General features: G+C 33.6%; 1 protein-coding gene across 1 annotated transcript; it reads left to right on the top strand.

The window, feature by feature from the left end:
* The first annotated feature begins 2002 nt into the window (after positions 1-2002).
* LOC130803499 (serine/threonine-protein kinase EDR1) lies at positions 2003-17538 on the top strand. Its single transcript, XM_057667615.1, has 14 exons — positions 2003-2634; positions 3867-4307; positions 5336-5439; positions 5634-6367; positions 6452-6685; positions 6996-7036; positions 9448-9516; positions 9602-9702; positions 11510-11588; positions 11680-11778; positions 12547-12615; positions 16545-16594; positions 16674-16850; positions 16934-17538. Exons 1-14 carry the CDS (start codon positions 2146-2148, stop codon positions 17013-17015), a joined length of 2769 nt encoding a protein of 922 aa, XP_057523598.1. The 5' UTR covers positions 2003-2145; the 3' UTR covers positions 17016-17538.
* Positions 17539-19054: the final 1516 nt, after the last annotated feature.

The raw sequence follows: 19054 nt of genomic DNA on the forward strand, positions 1-19054 counted from the left end.
GTATGAGTTACCGTCTTCCTTCCAATCCATGCCTTGATCATAGTTGCCCATGAGCAAGATACACTGGAACACTGGTACAATGATTATGATGAGGAGGAATTAATCTTGATGTAGTTTTGTGTAAAACATTATCATAGTGATCAACTTAAGAGCATCTAATTAAGGTAAATTAATTAATAAAGTGTTAAATAAATACAATAATATCAAAATCTTAATCTCAACAATACAAACTCAGCTACATGCAAAATAAATCAACATGAGAGATATTTGCTAATAAAGATTAAATTATATTTGACTTTGTATAATAGAAGTACTAATCTGCGACTAAGACAATCAATTTTGATAATTATTCACACGGAATCTCTTTCTTAGACCGAAAAAAGGATAATCGAGTCGATTTCGACCGTGTAATTTTTTAATAGTTATTTTCTAATTTAATAGGGTTTATATTTTTTATTTTTTTTCTCTTATCATAAAAGGTTTTTTTTTTTTTAAAAAAAAAAAGCGCGTATATTGATTTTATTTCAAAAAACTATTGCATATACAACCTCTATCTCTCTAATGAGGAAATATTAACTAAAAATGATAAAATTGACTAGAAACCTAAAGGAGATGTCAATTAAAAAAATGTTGACGTAGAACTCTAAATTGACTTATTTTTCTATTTTTTTTCGAATGAGCCACTATAAATAAGAGTACTATTTTTGGATTTTCGTTCTTTTTAGGTTTAAGTTCGATTTCATGTTTCATTGAATTATACTTATATATATTTTCAAGTTTTGGAGTTATTATGTATGTTCTTCCATTTCTAAGCTCTTTAAAACCCTAAGCTTCCATGTTTTGGACTAGTATATTTAAAAAACACAAACATAAACAACATCCATAAAAAACAAATCAAATACACTAAAGCAATAATACTTAAACAAATCCTAAACTTATTTGAGGTACCCTAAATCCCTACTTGAGGTACCTTAAACAACTACTTAACGTAGCTGTAACCCCTACTTTATGTAGAATAAACCTTTGCTTGAAGTAACCTTAAACCCTACTTGAGGTACCTTAAACACCTACTTAATATAAACCTTAACCCCTACTTGATGTTTATTAAAGAGATTTCCTAAAAATTAACTTGGTATACTCTAGACCTCAATTTAGCATATTGTAAACCCTACTGAACATGTTGTAAAATCATCCATGACACTCTTAACCACTGCTTAAGGTACATTAAACCACTATTTGAGGTAATCTTAACCCCTACTTGATGTAGTCTAAACCCCTACTTGACACTCTCTAAACCCTTAATTTGGTTATATTATATCCCTATTTGATGTTCCCTATACATCAACTTGGTATATTCTCAACCCCAACTTATCATGGTGTAAGAACATATTGGACATGCTATGAAACCCTTCTAGACATACTCATAATCCTTATCTCATATACTCTAAATAACAACTTGATATACTCTAAAATTCTACTTGATATACAATACAAAAATATTCAACACAAATTAAATAAAAAACAAAACCCTAAATATGCGAAATTCAACAAAAGAATGACCAAATAAGCCTTAAAAAATTTTTAAATAAAGAAAAATAAATTAATGAAACAAAGAGAATGCATATTGCCTATAGAAATTACCAAAATCAAAGAGAAATTACTATGTATTCGAAAATTTTTGAAGATGAGAGAAAAATAAAAAATAAAGGATTTTGCAACGAAAATGAATGAGAAAATTATAAAAAATTGAGTAAAGGTGCAATTTGTTAATTTTTTCTTTTTATTGGTTTTAAAAATTCTAATAATTGTTATTTGGGTGATCATAATTAAAAGATAAATTCTGTATTAAGACCGTGAACCAATTATGCATCAAAGAAAGGATGAAAGAGTCAAAGACCAATGAAGGGCTTCAGCTATAACGTGAGAAAGTGATGAAGAAACATTATCTAATTTAAAATTAACTACTCCCTATTATAATTCTTTTTTACATTTTACTGATCCTACTCAGAAAATCAAAAAATAAAAAAAGAACATCAACTCAAAAGTGGAACAGCAAAAACCTTTCGATTTCTCAATTCTCCAAATTTCTTCCCTTTCTCTCTCTTAAATCGCCATTGATGTAAAGCTTTAGCAACTAACAACACCATGTCGAAGATGAAACATCTATTGCGGAAACTTCACATCGGCAACGACCATCACAATCGCCATCATACTGCTCGTCGAATACCTAATAATCGAACGCAGTCTACGGAGAGTTCTTCTTCAGCGACGACTCCGCCTTCTTCGTCAAATTCCTCATCGCCGCCTTCAGTTTCGTCGTCTACTGATCGAACTTCAATTGCTAGAGAATCGCAATCGCAGCCGCCGGCAACAACGATGACGACAACGGAAAGTGTTGGTGCCAATGTGATTAGTAGAAATAATAATAATAATAATGATCCCTCCGATTTCAATTTGATTGAAGAAGATTTTCAGCTTCAATTAGCAATGGCAATCAGTGCTTCGGATCCTGAAACTCGAAATGACGATGAATCCGATCATCAGATCATGGCCGCTAAACAATTGAGTCTTGCTTGTTCTCCTTCCGTGCCCGATAATGAAAAACTTAGTGAATTTTTGTCGCTTAAATATTGGGTGAGTGTTTCTTTTTTTGATTTTAGGGTTCTTGAAGTAGAGATACATGATAAATTGATTGATTGATTTTGGAATGAATTACCCTGGAATGATGATGACTTTTTCGTTATTAAGGTTTAAATTGCATGAATCATTGGTATGTTTTTTGTTTTATGTATAGGAGTATCTACATAATAATTATGTCTGGCTTAAAAACGGATTCAAATCTTTGCTTTACATGAGCTTCTTTTGCAATGTTAATGGTAGGCTTAAATCGTAGTTAATTAACAAGAGATATTGCCTTACAAATCCATAACAAAACATGCAAAAAGTGAAAACATCAATGTTCGCATTTTGTCTCTAGCAGTTTAGGAGTACTTATTCTTATTATTTATCGGTAAAAAGAAAAATTTCATGAAAGAAGCATACCTCGGATTACAAACCTAAAGGCGAAGGAAGTTAATTATCTCTAATGCCCTAAAGGCTAAGAAAATCTATCTTTCAACACCAACAAGAGGCAAAAAACAACTAAAATGGTGCGCAACACCATAGAAAACAAACACCCTATAGAAGGGCTAATGGAGTACTATTTAGTTTTTTTGTCATCAATTTACAAATTCAAAAGATGATTTTTTCGACTATATACATGCATAGGGTTAGATTCATAAAAATGATGTTTGTGGCTTTATAATGGGTGAAGTCTTTAACTTTATGATTATCATAGGTGTATCTCTTTCTATATCAATGTTAGGTTTTGTTAAGTGGAAATATTGAGGTTAATTACAAATATTGATATGCAAATTCATTAGTAGGGCATGAGAACAGTGAAATAGTTAAAAATGTTGGTAATTTATCTTTGTAGTTTAGTGTATATATATATATATATGAGAGGGATCCAATGAGAAGGGTAAGAAGGACTCTACACCCTTGATTTCACTAAAATAAAAAAACCTATGGTCACGATTGAGCCGAAAACACATAATTATAAAAATAACTATGTTACAAAGAGAAGTAACTATGACATAAATTTTTAAAATATTCTAAAATAACATAGTATTATTTTTTGTATATACAGTAACAAAACAAAATCAAATAAAAATCCTTCTCATCCTTCTTATTTGATCCTACATCTATATATATATATATGTAGATATATATATATGTGTGAGTGTGTGTGTGTGTGGGGGGGGGGGGGGGGGTTATGAGTTATTTTCATGGCATTTTTGTTGGTGCTCACCTTTTGCTATTTGTAGAACTACAATGTCATTCAATATGATGAGAAGGTAGTGGATGGATTTTATGATGTTTATGCAATTGCTTCGCACCCAACTGCACAAGGGGAAATGCCGTTGCTTGTAGATCTTCAAGCTATTTCCATTTTCAGCAATGTGGAGTATGAAGTTGTCTTAGTGAATAGGTCAATTGATACTCAATTACAGCAGCTTGAAAACAAAGTGTATGCTATATCAGTGGAATGTAAAGTTCTGGGACTTGAGATGTATTTGAATAATTTAATTCAAAGATTAGCTGATCTTGTTGTCGATAGACTGGGTGGTCCTGTTGCTAATGCTGAAGAAATAACAACTAGGTGGCGAGTGAGAAGTAATCAGTTGAAGGCTTCTTACAACACCATTGTTCTTCCTCTTGGTTGTCTCAATGTTGGGCTTTCTCGCCATCGTGCATTGCTATTTAAGGTTTGTGCTCTTCATAATTTTTTATGATTTTCTTATGATATTCTGATATCTTGTTGCAGAATTGTTTTCCAATTTTGTTTTTAAAAACAGCTGAGATATATGATGCCAATATTGATGGTGTAATTGCTTTGCAGTTCATGATTCGCAAATCGCTTTTTTTTTTTCCTATTTTTTTGTCAAATTCTTTGTAGATGATTAAATGGTCCTTTTTTGAAGATGTATCTGCGCATGCAGTAGATTCTAGATACCCAGTGGTGCTGGTACTGTATTATTTCTGGTTTGTAGATGTTGATGTGAATGTGAGTCTTTTTTAAGTTTTATGTGACTTATGACTTCTATACTCGACTAACGTTTTCATGTATAATCTAAGAGCATAAAGTAAGAAATTGTTTATTTAGCTTTCATCCTTAATTGTTTCATGATTATATGTATGTTTTAATTCCTATGTGAAACTTCTATCGTATTGTGACTGGGATTGAGAGGTGAATATTTGGATAAAGAAATGTTTTTAGTTATGGGAATTTACATATCCAGGGATCGTGGTTATGTTTATAATAGCCTATGAGCCTACTATGTATCAAAAGCTTCATCATTGCTTGTATGATGTGGTTTGGGTTGATTTAAACAGCCGGTTTTTAAAAATAATTTTTGATTCATAGGATGACATTTCTATTAAAAAAATGTATGCTTTTTTCCTCACTTGTTTTGCTTGGCATTTTGGAGAATGGTGTCAGTATGGTAGTATTTCCAGTGCTGGCTAAAGATTTCAGATTAGCTTTTGAGGATGATAAGTCTTAGGTTTTTCCTTTGGTGTTATGAGAGGGTGGGCAGCAATGTCTTTATTAACCTTTCCTGTTCATTTAAATTGTTTTCATGGTTTTATCTGGATTTTTGTGATCGTAATGAACTCATTTTTAAGTGTTTCTCTCGCATTCTTTTGTATCTTTTTGTATCAGGCTGTGATCTAGTGATTAATTTATTTAGACTTGTATAAAATATTCTGAAAAGTTTTCTAACTTTTGTGCCAGGTACTTGCTGATAGGATTAATCTTCCATGTATGCTTGTGAAAGGGAGTCTGTACACCGGGACTGATGAGGGAGCTGTGAACTTGATTAAATTTGATGATGGAAGGTAAGGGCTGTTGGTTGTCATTAGAGTTTTCATATGGTAGGATTAGTTTTGATTCACTTGCAGGCTTGAAGTATCGTTTTACATCCCCTTGACACCAGAAGATTAGTCCTATTTTCTTCTGTATGCAATCATTTTTGCTTGGGAAGGAGTGCCACCACTTCTTTTGTATTTTATAATGTTTGTTTATTTTGCAGTGAGTACATAATCGATTTGATGGGTGCTCCCGGGACACTAATTCCTTCTGAGGTGCCTAGTAGTCTTCTTCTGGACACTGCACTGGAAGCAAGAGGCTTGTCCAATTGTACTGCTGTCAACAACTTAAGTTTGGCTTTTGACAATGTGATTGGGTTTGATGGAAATATACGTGATATTGTTGTGGTTCCTGAAGCTTTTGGCTCCAATTTGGAAGGATCAGCCTTGGATGCAGAAGCAAAACAAGTAAATGAGATTAATGTTAAATCAGATTTGTGTGACATATCCGATTATGCCTTTGTAAAGCCTGTGAGATCAGAATATAGTTTGTCTGAGTTCTCTTCAAGTTCTGTTGAAGAAGCTTCCCTTGCACAAGAAAAGAAAGTCCAGGATGTTTCAAAATATGTAATAAGTGCTGCAAAAGATCCTGAATTTGCACAGAAACTACATGCAGTTTTGTTAGAAAGTGGAGCTTCGCCTCCTGCTGATTTATTTGTGGATATGAGTCCTAGCATTTTACGTGAAAAGAGACTGATTGAAGTAGTCCAACCAACAAGACAAGAAACTCTCTGCTATGGAGATTCTTACAACTGTGATATGCCTGATCATAGCGCAGACTATGTGACAAGGCAGTGTTTGCAACTGGGTCCAAATCTTCCTTGTTTTCCTCGACCTAATGCTGAGAGTGTTCTTGCTGTTACTGAATCTGACAAAATGACCACTAATGGTGGTGCAGGTGTTCTTTTGTTTTCCGAATTTTCGTTGTAAACAATAAATCTCATATGAGGGTATTGCTCATGAATGTTTTTTTTTTCTGCAGGTCACGAGGGAAAAGTTTCTCGAGATTCCGGAGGAAAGATTTCAAACCGAACTGAATCAGGTGAAGAATCCGGTGTTCAGTTAGAGATTACTAAAGGAATGCACTATCCTAATGATGGCCTCAATGAGTACCTTAGCCCTGTTTCTAGTGAGGGAATCTGCCCTGTGCTTGGTGAGTTTGCAGAATGGGAGATACCATGGGAGGATCTCCAGATTGGAGAAAGAATCGGTATAGGTCAGTTATTCTATTCTTTTTCGTACATTCAGAAGTTATTACTGCCAATATATTGTTGAATGGTTGGGCATTATTTTTTGGAACATGGTTCTTTCATGTTTGTAAACTGAATGCTAGTGGTTTACGGAAACATGCTATTGTTTTCAGGGTTTGTGAAGTACTCTTTTTTTTTTTTAAGTCAAGCTGACTGTTACCATTCTTTTACATCTTATTTTTCTGCCAATAGAATAATGTATGATATTATAGTTATATTTATATGTGATATATGTCTTATAGTAATATGAGGCTCGTGTGATATTATTTTTCTCAGGTTCCTATGGTGAAGTTTACCGTGCTGATTGGAACGGCACCGTAAGTTCTTTCTTTTCACATACGAGAATAGTTAGTAACAATATCCTGCTTAAAATTGCACAACTTCTTTGGACTTTTCTATTGGCCTACTTCTTGAAATCTATGCCTTGTTGCTGTGATATGATGTTTATATTTTTTTTCATGTCAGAGGGCTTGTAAACTGTAGTTAATTGGAGGCATCTGACTACTGTTCTAAGCCTGTGATTCTTGAATGCTGACTTATTATCATTAAAATTTTATGGAAGGAAGCAAAGCAAGTATCAAGCTAGTAAGAACAGAGGGCTCAATGAACTTTTTCTCAAAAGCATTATGGAAACTTAAATGTGAAATGGACACATAAGTACATCATAAATTCTTGGGTTGGTTGTTTGTCCACTATGTTATGTTGCGAGACTCTAATTTGAAGCATTCTTGAATGTGTTTGCTAACTAACTAATTATGTGTTTCCTGAAGCGTCAATCTTATTTATTGGAGGATATCTTGTGTTCATAACTCCAAGACGCGTGATATATACTGATTAACTAGCATTTCTCTCTCCCATTTTACTTACTCTATCATCAATTCACGTTGTTACTTTAACCTAGCCAAAAATCTTGTGGCGACCAATTTGTTTGTATCTTGTCCATACCACCCTCTCGTGCTTTTTCTCATACTCTTCTCTGGGTCATGCAGTTAACGTTCTGTTCTTGGTTCTAAATGCTCAACTTTTACTCTATCTTTTCATTTTGCACCACTTGGGGCTTGTTTACTTTTTAAGAATGCAAAGAAAATAGAAGAAAGAAAAGAAAAGGGAGGAGAGAGTAAATGCGGAAATTTGTGGAACAAGGAAATGAGGAAAATTGATGTGGACGTTTTAATATTGAACGTGGGGCAAAATGAGATGGACAGAGGGAGTAATTTCTTGCCGTTTTAATCTCCCTTTGATACATTACAGCCTATCTTTTTTCATTCTATGTGCCATGCATTCTTTATTTTTGTAGAACTAGGAGTTGTGCTCAATTTTTGGGCTTGTTGACCAGTTGGTGTTCTGTTTGTGGCAAACCCAAATTAGGAAGGTCAGAGATGCTTGTCATCCTAACAAACAAAAGTGAGATATACCAGAAAGGGCTTATGGGTTTTTTTGAGTGGGTGGTGGTGTTTTCTTTGTATGTTACATAAATAAGGGTTCAAATCTGTACCAATAAAAAATGATATTTAAAAATTAAACAGTTGATGAACGTTTTGCTTTCTGATTGCTGTTTCTTGTTACCTTACTATTTCTGGACAGTGCCATCGCCTCTTCCCGTTTTACTATTTTTGTTCCGTGGTCATTTTTATTTCTACTGTTCTTTAATCTAACACCTTGGTAATAAGTACTGAACTTGGTGATCTTGTCCCAAAAAAAGAGGTTGGTGGAATACAATAAGCACATGGTTGTCATCTATTGTCATTTCATTTTTTATGAATGATTTCATAGCAAGCAAGTTTGTTTTGATAAGTTAGTTCACCTTTTTAATTTGACCAGGAAAGTTAACCTCAATTTCTAACTCTCCATTGTCTTGCGGTATACTTGGGTAAAGGGTTTAGTCAAGTCATCAGCTGTCTTTCTCTGGAAATGATGTGAATACCTTTTTGACAGGTTGTTTGAGATTCTGACAACTGAATGGGTTCTTGCTACTCTGTCTGAATTCTTGCGCCTTCAATAAATTCTTTCCATTCTGTGTCCTTTTAGGTTATGAGGTCACAACAATTCCCTGTGTAATCATTTTTTGCATTAACATAGTCAACAGGAATCCTGTGAGGGGCCATGTGGAATTTTGATGACAAGCTATTGCCTATGTTACTTGGACTTGGGTACTAATGCCGGATACTAGTACGTGTCCAAGTGTCGGATACGTCTAAGTATTCAATTTTATGCCTAAAATGAAGTGTCTAAGTGCCATACCAATGTCCGAGTATCAAGGATCGAACACGGGTACATGAAGCCAAATGAAAGCGTCCAAGTAACATAGGTTATTGCATTGGTTTCACTTTCAATTATTGCTTATTTTTAGTTCTCATTTATTTGTCCGATTTATAAATATGTAGAGGGTCTTGCCGAAATTAAAATAGTGAGTGGACAGAGGGAGTGATATGTTATGGGATTTGATGTCTCCTCTTCACATCTGAATTCTTCCCACACAATTTCCCTAATGTGAGCGACATTGATCATATAAGAATTCAATTTCGGGTAGAAGAAAAACATTATTCTTGCCTACTTTCTGCTATATTTGTGTGCTTTAGTTACACCCAATGGCTGCTGGTTTATGTGTCCTCGTTGATTTTTATTTACAACCCTTTCTTGTTTGTGCTCATATAATGATTTGCATGATTGTGGTGTTTGGTGGCCTTGTCATGTTTATGAATTTAGCTAATACGTGTACCGTATGCAGGAGGTTGCTGTAAAAAAGTTCTTGGTACAAGATTTGACTGGTGATGTACTTGTTCAGTTTAAATGTGAAGTAAGCATTAATTGCTGTTAGTCTTGTTAACCTTATAATCATTTGGATTTGTGTACTCATTTTGTTTGTACTGGCTGTTCTGTAGGCTGAAATGATGATAAGGTTAAGACATCCCAATGTTGTTCTCTTTATGGGTGCTGTTACTCGCCCTCCAAATCTCTCCATCCTTACAGAGTTCCTTCCCCGGTTAGAACACTTATCCTCGAAAGATTTATGATAGATGTCACATCCGGTCCATGTATCCAGATGCAGTTTATGGATCTATGGTCGGTCAAAGGATCCATTGATCCAATTCATAGATCCACGGATCTCTTTCATGGATCTATGGATCCGGTCAAAGGATCCATGGATTCGGTCAAAGGATTCATGTATCCAGTTCATGAATCTATGGTTTCGTTTCATGGATCCATGGATCTGGGCAAAGGATTCATGGGTTCGATCTATGGATCCATGGATCAAGTTGAAGGATCCTTGGGTTCGGTCTATGGACCCATGGATCCATTCAAAGGATCTATGGATCCAATTCAGGATCCCGTCAAAGATTTCATGGGTTCAGTCTTGGATCAATGGATTTTTGTCAAAGGATCCATTGATCCAGTTCATGGATCTATGGATCTTGTGGAAGGATCTATAGGTCCAGTCTATGGATCCATGGATCCGATCAAAGGATCTATGGTTCAAGTTCATGGATCCGATCAAAGGTCCTATGGATCTGGTCAAAAGATCCATGGGTCCGGTCTATGGATCCATGGATTAGGTCAAAGGATCAATGGACCCAATTCATGGATCTATGGATCCGGTACATGGATCCATGGATTTGATCAGGATCAATGAGCTAATCAAGACTTTATGTAGATGTGAATTATCTCATTCTTTGCTTATGAAGCATAAATTAACTTTACTTAAATCAAAGAATCTCCTTTTCCATTGTCATACGCCTTTTTTTTTATACTAGCCACATGCCTGATGTATATGATGGAAAGTCTCATTTTTTTATAGTTCAAGTTTGTCTAATGGTAGTGAATGGAAAATTTCCTTTGTGTGTTGTGATTTGGATGTCTTGTGTTAGACTGTGCCTGTTGTGCCATTTTTTGGGAGCTTTACTAACTAGCTTTTGAAGTAAACATAAAGTAATTGCATTAATGAGGCATGCTTTCATAAGAGTCTCAGAGAAAATAATTATGTATCAAGTATCAAATGGTAATGATTTTATTTGGGTTTTCGGGTCGGATGTCGGGTACTTGGGTATGAGATTTTAGGTCAAATAATTTTCGGGTTTGTTTGTGCTTAAGTAAGATGTCAATAATGTTTGATTTTCATGTTTGAGTCAATTAGGTCCAATTTGAACAACTCAATTAAACAAAGCTCGGGCAAAGAAGGCAAGTCTGAGCACCCAAAAAGAAACCTTAGATCTCAAAATTGTCATATATAATATTGAATCATAGGCAAGCAAACTCACGAAAACTAGCATTAACATAGAGTAGAAAGGGAGGCAAAAGGGGTTGCGTGTGCTGTCTTTTTAGCTATCTTATAGACTTTCTCATCATAGCCTTTTAGTCTCATGGAATATTTTAAAAAGTTATTTCCTTCTGGAGCATACTGCAAAAAGGCTGCATTGCTTCACATAGGTCGTGGTGTAAAGGTTTTCATAAAAATTAAACCGATATTTTCTTTGTTGTAAAGGTGTAAAAAACCGCGTTTTTTTTTCCTTTTTGAGGGATATCTCATGCTTTCTGATATTTGGCGTGTCGATAACCGCATCACATTGTATTACTACGATCACGACTGCTGCCACATTTTTGAACTTCCTCTGCTGTCAACTAATCATCCAAGTATAACTTGAATCCATTACATGCATGTATTTTGTATGTTATTTCAGAATAATCAAGTAGAAAGATAGTGCTGTACAATAAATAATTAGTATTGGCCTCAGTTTTACATTTTCACCTTTTCGTTTCACCTTTGATGTGCTTCTGAATGTCATGTTATGCAGAGGGAGTTTGTACAGGTTGTTGCATCGATCTGGCTCTCAAATTGATGAAAAGAAAAGAATGAAAATGGCTCTGGATGTGGTATCATTTTATAAATCTACTTTGTGAATATCTTTCTTCATCACACAACTTAATATATTAAATTCTGAAGGCATTGTGCTTTATTTTGTAGGCTAGGGGAATGAATTACTTGCACACAAGTCATCCAACTGTTGTCCATCGAGATTTGAAGTCCCCAAATCTTCTTGTTGACAAAAATTGGGTTGTTAAGGTTAGTTCTTACAGCTTCTAGTTTATGTTTGACTTGTGCTTATCGTATGATTATATGTCCTGTAGAAACCATTCTAGCTGAATATGCTTTCCTTGTATTGGGTTTAAGAATGAAAGTCAAGGTAAAAATAAGATAGAGTGGTGAAGAAGATGAGGTGGTGATACATGGGATAAGGTGGTCTTGTTGAAAAAGAGGGAGGGTTGGTGGAAGTTTTACGCTATTCTGGTAATAATAAGTACCCAGTCATCGCCTAGGGTAATTATTACCTTGCTTTTTATATATCTAATTCTTTAAATAAGAAAAATTAAATCAAGTGAATTCTTTTAAGTCCGGAATGATAATATAGTGATGCATCAATATTAGCAATCATATTAGTCTAAATTCTAATACACATTATTGTGAACTCTTCATAATTTATAATCTCATATAATATCATCTCTAATGGACATATTTACTACAAATTTTAGTGAGCATCACCTGTCACCACAAATGCAAAATCTAAAATAAGGGGAGGCTAGTGAGGGTAATATTTTCCCGTTAAGCTCCCTCCTTTCCATATCCTCTTTACCAGAACCTTTACTTCCATTCTTTATTTTGAATTGTTTTGCTCCCTTGACCCAAACTCCCAATCCAAACATGTTCTTGAGGTGATATATTTCCAATTAAGACATTTTCAGGATATAAATCCATGCTCTTATCTATATCTCTTTGATTAAAGCTCTTTAGTTAATATTTAGAATTAACATGATTAATTAATGTTGTCTGTAGGTCTGTGATTTCGGTTTATCACGCTTGAAGCACCACACCTTTTTGTCTTCCAACTCTACTGCTGGAACGGTATGCTTCTTTCTTTTTTGGCTATATATTAAATGTGATATGTGAAGTACAGTCTCTTCTTCAGCCTACTTGCAGTGTTTGTCACTGTTCTTTTATTAATATTCTTCCTTCTATTTTGGATGTATGCCATGCTGGAAGTTGTATTGTTCAACAACAATGCCAAAACCTTGCTCCCACAATTGGATCGGCTATATGAACCAAAACAAATCAATGTGAGAAAGCATTGTTAGCAAAGATTGAACTCTATTTGGCCTTGAGGGGAACATGTATGGTTTGTCCGCATCTTTTAGGAAAAAAAAACTCACCCGGACCCTGTCTTGTGCGGGATACTGGGAGTGTGCTTTACCTTTATCTTTATCTAATACTATCTACAACTAGGAAAAAATCAAATTCCAATTATCTGTATTTATTCTTCTTTTTCATTTGATCTTTTGTTATATATATATATATATATATATATATATATATATATATATATATATATATATATCCCCATTTTTCACTCTACTTTTTTACTCATGTCATCCAAGTTATCTTTGGTTTATATGTTCCTCTTCTAAGCTTTTCATAGTTCTAATCTTTCACTTTTTTAGTTAATGTACTTTTTGGCCTTCGTGCATGTGATCAAACCAGCTTAAACAATTTTCTCTCATTTTGTTTTTGATATTCAAGACTCCAAGACTCAAGTCTTCATTCTGAATTCTACTTTTTTGGGTTATGTTTGTCCTCCATCTTAACATATGTATCTTAGCAATCCCCACCTCAAGTACCCTCATTTTTTCCATTAATCTCTTTAAAGTTCCAACATCTTAACTCATATAGTAGGGTTTGTCTAATGGCTATAATCATCCACATAGAATTATATTTTTTGAGCAGTAAATAAGAGAATGTGGTTTTCTTGACTTTATCAAATATTGGACATATGAGATGACCTTATTGATGTGCAATTTATTTTTTACAAGTACACAGTTTATGTGTAGCTCATGGGTCGAATGCTAGGAAACTAGTTTATTGATTTTTACTTGCTCTAGGCGTCACACAGAGAGGAAATAAATAATATGTGGATTTTTGTATCTAAACTATTGAAAACAGGAATGGAAATGAATATAAAGATATATGATTAAAAAGTTTAGGATAATGGAAATCACCCAATTCTCATATGAACATCAATTATTGCTTAGTATCTATAAAGTATAAACTATGGATCAAAACTTAATCGAAAGTAGTCTATGTTAATTTCAAATTCCCGGTATATTAATTAACTAATCAAATTAAGACCCTATTAGTTTATATCTCAAACTCCCACTATATTGACAAAGCTAATAAGAATTTAACTTAAATTTGTTTTAAAACTAAGTTACTCCTAGACTCAAATCTCATTATATTGATAGGCTTAATTAAGCAATTTTAATCCAAGACTAATAAGCAATTTAATCACAAATCCATAATGTATACACTTTCACAATAAAGTCTGGGATCAATCTCTCTATCTTAGATGCTAATTCTACTAACTATTCATATTAAAAGACTTGAAATTTGCAATTAAAACCCTAAATATGCTTCTATACATGCTTTAATAAATGAATAACGACACAGATGAAATAAGTGATAATACCTAAAATTAAACTACTAAAGATAATAAGTCAATGAAGGAATGAACAAGAATTATCTGGAAAATGAACTTCAATTAAAATTATATCTAAGAATTGAAAACAACAATGTCAAAAATTTAAAACTTGAATCTAGTGTATCTAAATTAGGTTAAACCAAGTCCTTAAATAGAAATTGTAAACATGTTAACAGTAACCTACTTAACCCCAGAACAATTTAAAGGAAAATAAAAAAATTAATTAAAACTATGAAATCCGACCAACATTGTGCTTTCAGAACATAATGTGGACTCGACGTTTCTCTAAAGCAGTAGGAATTTGAGTCCGCTTTTTTACGCGCGTCCAAAATATCAATTCCAGTCGCCGAGTTGGCTTTGATAAAAATCCACCTGTGTGACTCGACTCGACTTTCTTCGTTGGCCAAACTCTTCATCCCAGAAAGTAACATCGCAGTCGGCATTATGTAGTCATTTGTGCGTGCCTATCTCCTTCGCTTTGAGTGAACGCATACTTGCCTTTTTGTTCATGACTTCCAAAAGCAAAGTAGGCTTTATCTTCTGGAGAATACTACTTGGTGAGTTTTCTAACTTCTTTGTTTTGGGACATTTTGAGCCTTTTCTTTTTGCAACCATTTTGATAGTGTCATTGCATAAGTAATCAACCAAAACTTGCACCAAAAATACCTTGATAATTCAAAAATACTCAAATTACCCATAAACCATCATAACTTTACAAATACTGCAACCTAAGCTATATTTTCCTAAAATACACCATCAATCACCCAAAAAAGGAATGTCAAAGTATATGCTATTAAGTATAAATATTTGCACTTATCACTTATTATTAATGTAAAAAAATCAATTTTTTTTGTTGAAAATTTTGAACTTTGAAATCCCAATTAGAAGCCATCACTTTGGTTGTCCTAGCTTGGGAGATTGTGCTTCATACTAAGATGCCCATAATGAATGTAATTAAATAAAATCTTCAATAGAAAATTTATATTATAAAATCGAAAGTTTAATTGAAGGAAATAAAGTCATTTATAGTTGCCTAGCAAGAGAGATTGTCCAAATGCACATAGCCTCAGTGTACTTGATGCCTTTTCAATCTAGTATCTTTGTGATTAGTAGTTCAGAGTTCAGAGTTCCCTTTGTTCAGTGAGTTTCTCTATGATATGAAACATATCCAACATTAATGTCATTTGTAATTTTCGACCTACAGACTGTTACTATGAATATAAAGCTTGTGATTAGTCAATAATCCATTGTGCCTGTGCAACTGAATGATGTCATTTCCTGGAAATATTTAGACAATAGAGCTAAAGCTCTTATTGTGGTTGTTTTAACTTCTTTCATGTGCTTCTACTCTTTCATTAGATTTTAATATAAGCTAATCTTCTGCTGATAGTCTGAATGGTGATGCTTTCTGTACAATAGTGACAGAGGAAAAATGATGTTTGTTGAGAATATCTCCATGAGGGTACATGGTAGTTTAGTAAATTCAGATTGGAGCAGTTAAATCTGGTGGAATTGAGAATTTTGGTTTCCAGATATTGAAGTATTGTCTGAGACTTCAAGAAGACTGATGCTCCCCACTGGAGTTTAATTAGATTTAGTTTGAAGTTGAAAACTTATCTCTGACTTCAGCAAAGGTTCATTGGAAATATGATTTTGAGTTGCAAACTTGCAGTGACGTAGAGGATTTTACCTAGAAGATGATGTTCCTGTTCTCTACCTTGTTTTTGCTGAAATGAAAATATTTCAACTAAAGTGATTTTGTTTTTTTCTGAATTGAACTTGTTTTTACTAAATGAATGGCATTTACTCATTCCTTATTGTTTTTGTACTTTGCAATGGCTCTTTGGTTAAGCTAGTTTTCTTCAGTTTATAGATTAACATTATAGCAAGAACACCCCCCTGTGGAAAGAAAAATATTAGTTTGACTTGGTTCTAAATTTGTGCTGCCTCTTTTATCTTTTTGCCAGATTGAAAGAAAGGCTAGTGTGAAGGTTTTGAATGCATGGAGTTGTTTTGCTAGTTTTAGAAAAGAGGATTTGCTATTCATTCTAGACTTTTTTGTTTATTGCTTCCTTTTTTAACTTCTGGATGATACTTGTTAGTTAAGTGGGAATATAAATAAACTATTTGTATTCACTTCCTGTCTAAATTTTAGGCCTTTTTTATTTGAAGATGTTTTGACAAGGGTACATTTTGCCGTCACTCAACCCTCCCTAGACCCTAATCATGGCTTATATAAGTGGGATATAATGGGTAAGGAATAATGATGATGATGAACTAACTATCTGCTATTTGATTGCAGCCTGAATGGATGGCACCTGAAGTTCTAAGAAATGAGCCATCCAACGAAAAGTAAGTTCAGACAAGCCAGCTTGACATATTGATAACCAACTACCTCATGAAATATTCCTTATGGAATTGCTTTGTTTAGGTGCGACATTTACAGCTTTGGCGTGATATTGTGGGAATTGGCTACATTATGTGTACCATGGACTGGGTTAAACCCAATGCAAGTTGTTGGAGCTGTTGGATTTCAGAACAGACGCCTCACAATCCCCGAAGAAGTAGATCCAATGGTTGCTCAGATCATACGGGAATGTTGGGAGAAGTAAGTTTAAAGTTTTCAATGTTTTTTATTCCGTTAGGCGGAAATCTGTTCTGTTGCTAACATGTTCTTTTTCCTTCACCCAGCGATCCTCGTTTGAGGCCCTCTTTCTCACAGCTTATCTTCCGCCTTAAGGGTCTTCATCGCCTAATTGTACAGAATGATTAAACAAGTGTGATATATCCATTGTGTTCATAGTTAGAATTTTTTGCTTGGCTCGAAGAGCTAGAGTAACAGTAGCAGCTGAAGCATGGCTGCGTAAACCGATTTTTTTTGTTGTGAAGAAACACACAGAACGCTGAGTTGTTAGATGAGTTCATTCGAAGCGGGAACTCAGCGCTACCAGTTCAGAAGTTCAAGAGAACCGTGGACGTCCTCAAAAAATTGTTTCGGCTGTGCGAAGCGCAGTAGAGGCTGCCATGGGGATTAGCTGTTGTAGGATTGCAAGTGTTAATATTAATTATATGTGCAAGGAAAATCTGACAAAAGAAAAATCCAAAGTGTACAAGTTTGATTGGGAAAAAAAAAAAAGAAAAATAAAGTGAATAAAACCACAGTTTTGTGTCTTTTTTTTGTATAATATTGTTCTCAACATGCAATTGGAATGGTAAATACTTGGTTTATGAATTTATTTTGAAATGTAAAGGAAAGAAAGGGTAAAGCACAAAATTATTCCCTTAATTTGTTTGCATCTCCCCGTTTCTTTATTTTCCCATTTTTAATTGTTTTCTTGGTTTATGAATTTTAATTGTTTACTTTTTGTTATTTCTTCTCTGCACGTGGAAATTTATGACATTTAACTGTTGTTTTATGCTGTATAAAAATTTGGTTTATTGAAGCATTATTTGAGAACATATTTAGAATAAAAGTAGTACTTCCTAATTTTTCCCATTGTACATAATTAAAAAAATTAAAAAAATTGGTTATTAATCATACATTATGCTAAAAAACTTAAAAATTTTCAAGTGTCACAACTAGAGAGTTTGCAAATGAAACTTATTTATTGGCTAAAGAAATATGACATGAAATTTGATCTTAACCAATATCTCTACCATTAAAATATCTTTGACTAACATTTATTTATAGTTAAATTGAGTAAATTAGAAAATATAATATATTGCATATATTGTTGAGAGTTTCCAAAAATAAAAAATTAATGTATACATATGATTGTCAAAATTAAATGTTTTAACTGCATAATATATCTGTCTTTATTTTTTAATATCATATGGTTATATATGTCGATGCTAAAAAAATCGTGCATTACACGGGTTTCTACACTAGTAAGTTTATATTGAGATGAATCACTTAAGATTTTAATTAGCATGTTTTAACTTATAAATTATGAATAAAATATAAATTTTAAATAAGACATTTAGCAAATAAGAGGAAGTATATTAAACACGTAGACAACTAAAATTATAGAGTAAATTTGACAAATACATGAAACGAAATACTCTTTTATTTCATTTAATTTTAATTTATCTCATTTTTATTTTGGAATGTATCATTTACTTGGCATTCTTTTCTTTTCTTTCAATCGTATCTACAAATTTATTTATTCTTTTAATTTCATTCATTTATAACATAACCGCACTTATATACCAACTAAAAATTAATCCCACTTTTGATTTGTTGTTATATTTTTCATTATATCTCTGCCTTTTTTATAAACATTTTAGGTTTACCTCTCAACTCACTAGAAATTTCACTCTCAATCCCCATTTCATGCGATCGGAGATTCATGGTACAAGAATTTGACTACCTAAATTATATCTACATGTAATATATAAGGGAATGTTTGATTTCATTCACATAGATGAGAAATGGTTTTACCCAACCAAAAAAACTCAACGAGTTTACCTTGCACACAAAGAGAAGATCTTGTACTGAGCAGCAAAGTCATATAAGTTCATACCGAAGGCCATATTCCTAGGGGGAGTTGCTAGGCCAAGAAAGAGTCCACATGGTCAATGCACTTTTGATGGAAAAATAGGTATTTTCCCCTTCATTAACAGGGTGGCCGTCGTGAGGAACTCAAAGAATAGACCCAAGGGGTCAATTGAAATTAAGCCAACAGAATCAGTCACTCAAGATGTTTATAGGAACATGGTCATGCAAAATCTCATTCCAGCAATATTAAGAAAGTGGCCAAGTGAAGGGCCTTCAATCATTTTCATTCTACAAGACAATGCAAGAGTGCACAT

Source organism: Amaranthus tricolor, chromosome 17, assembly GCF_026212465.1.
Source record: "Amaranthus tricolor cultivar Red isolate AtriRed21 chromosome 17, ASM2621246v1, whole genome shotgun sequence".
Classification (NCBI taxonomy): domain Eukaryota; kingdom Viridiplantae; phylum Streptophyta; class Magnoliopsida; order Caryophyllales; family Amaranthaceae; genus Amaranthus; species Amaranthus tricolor.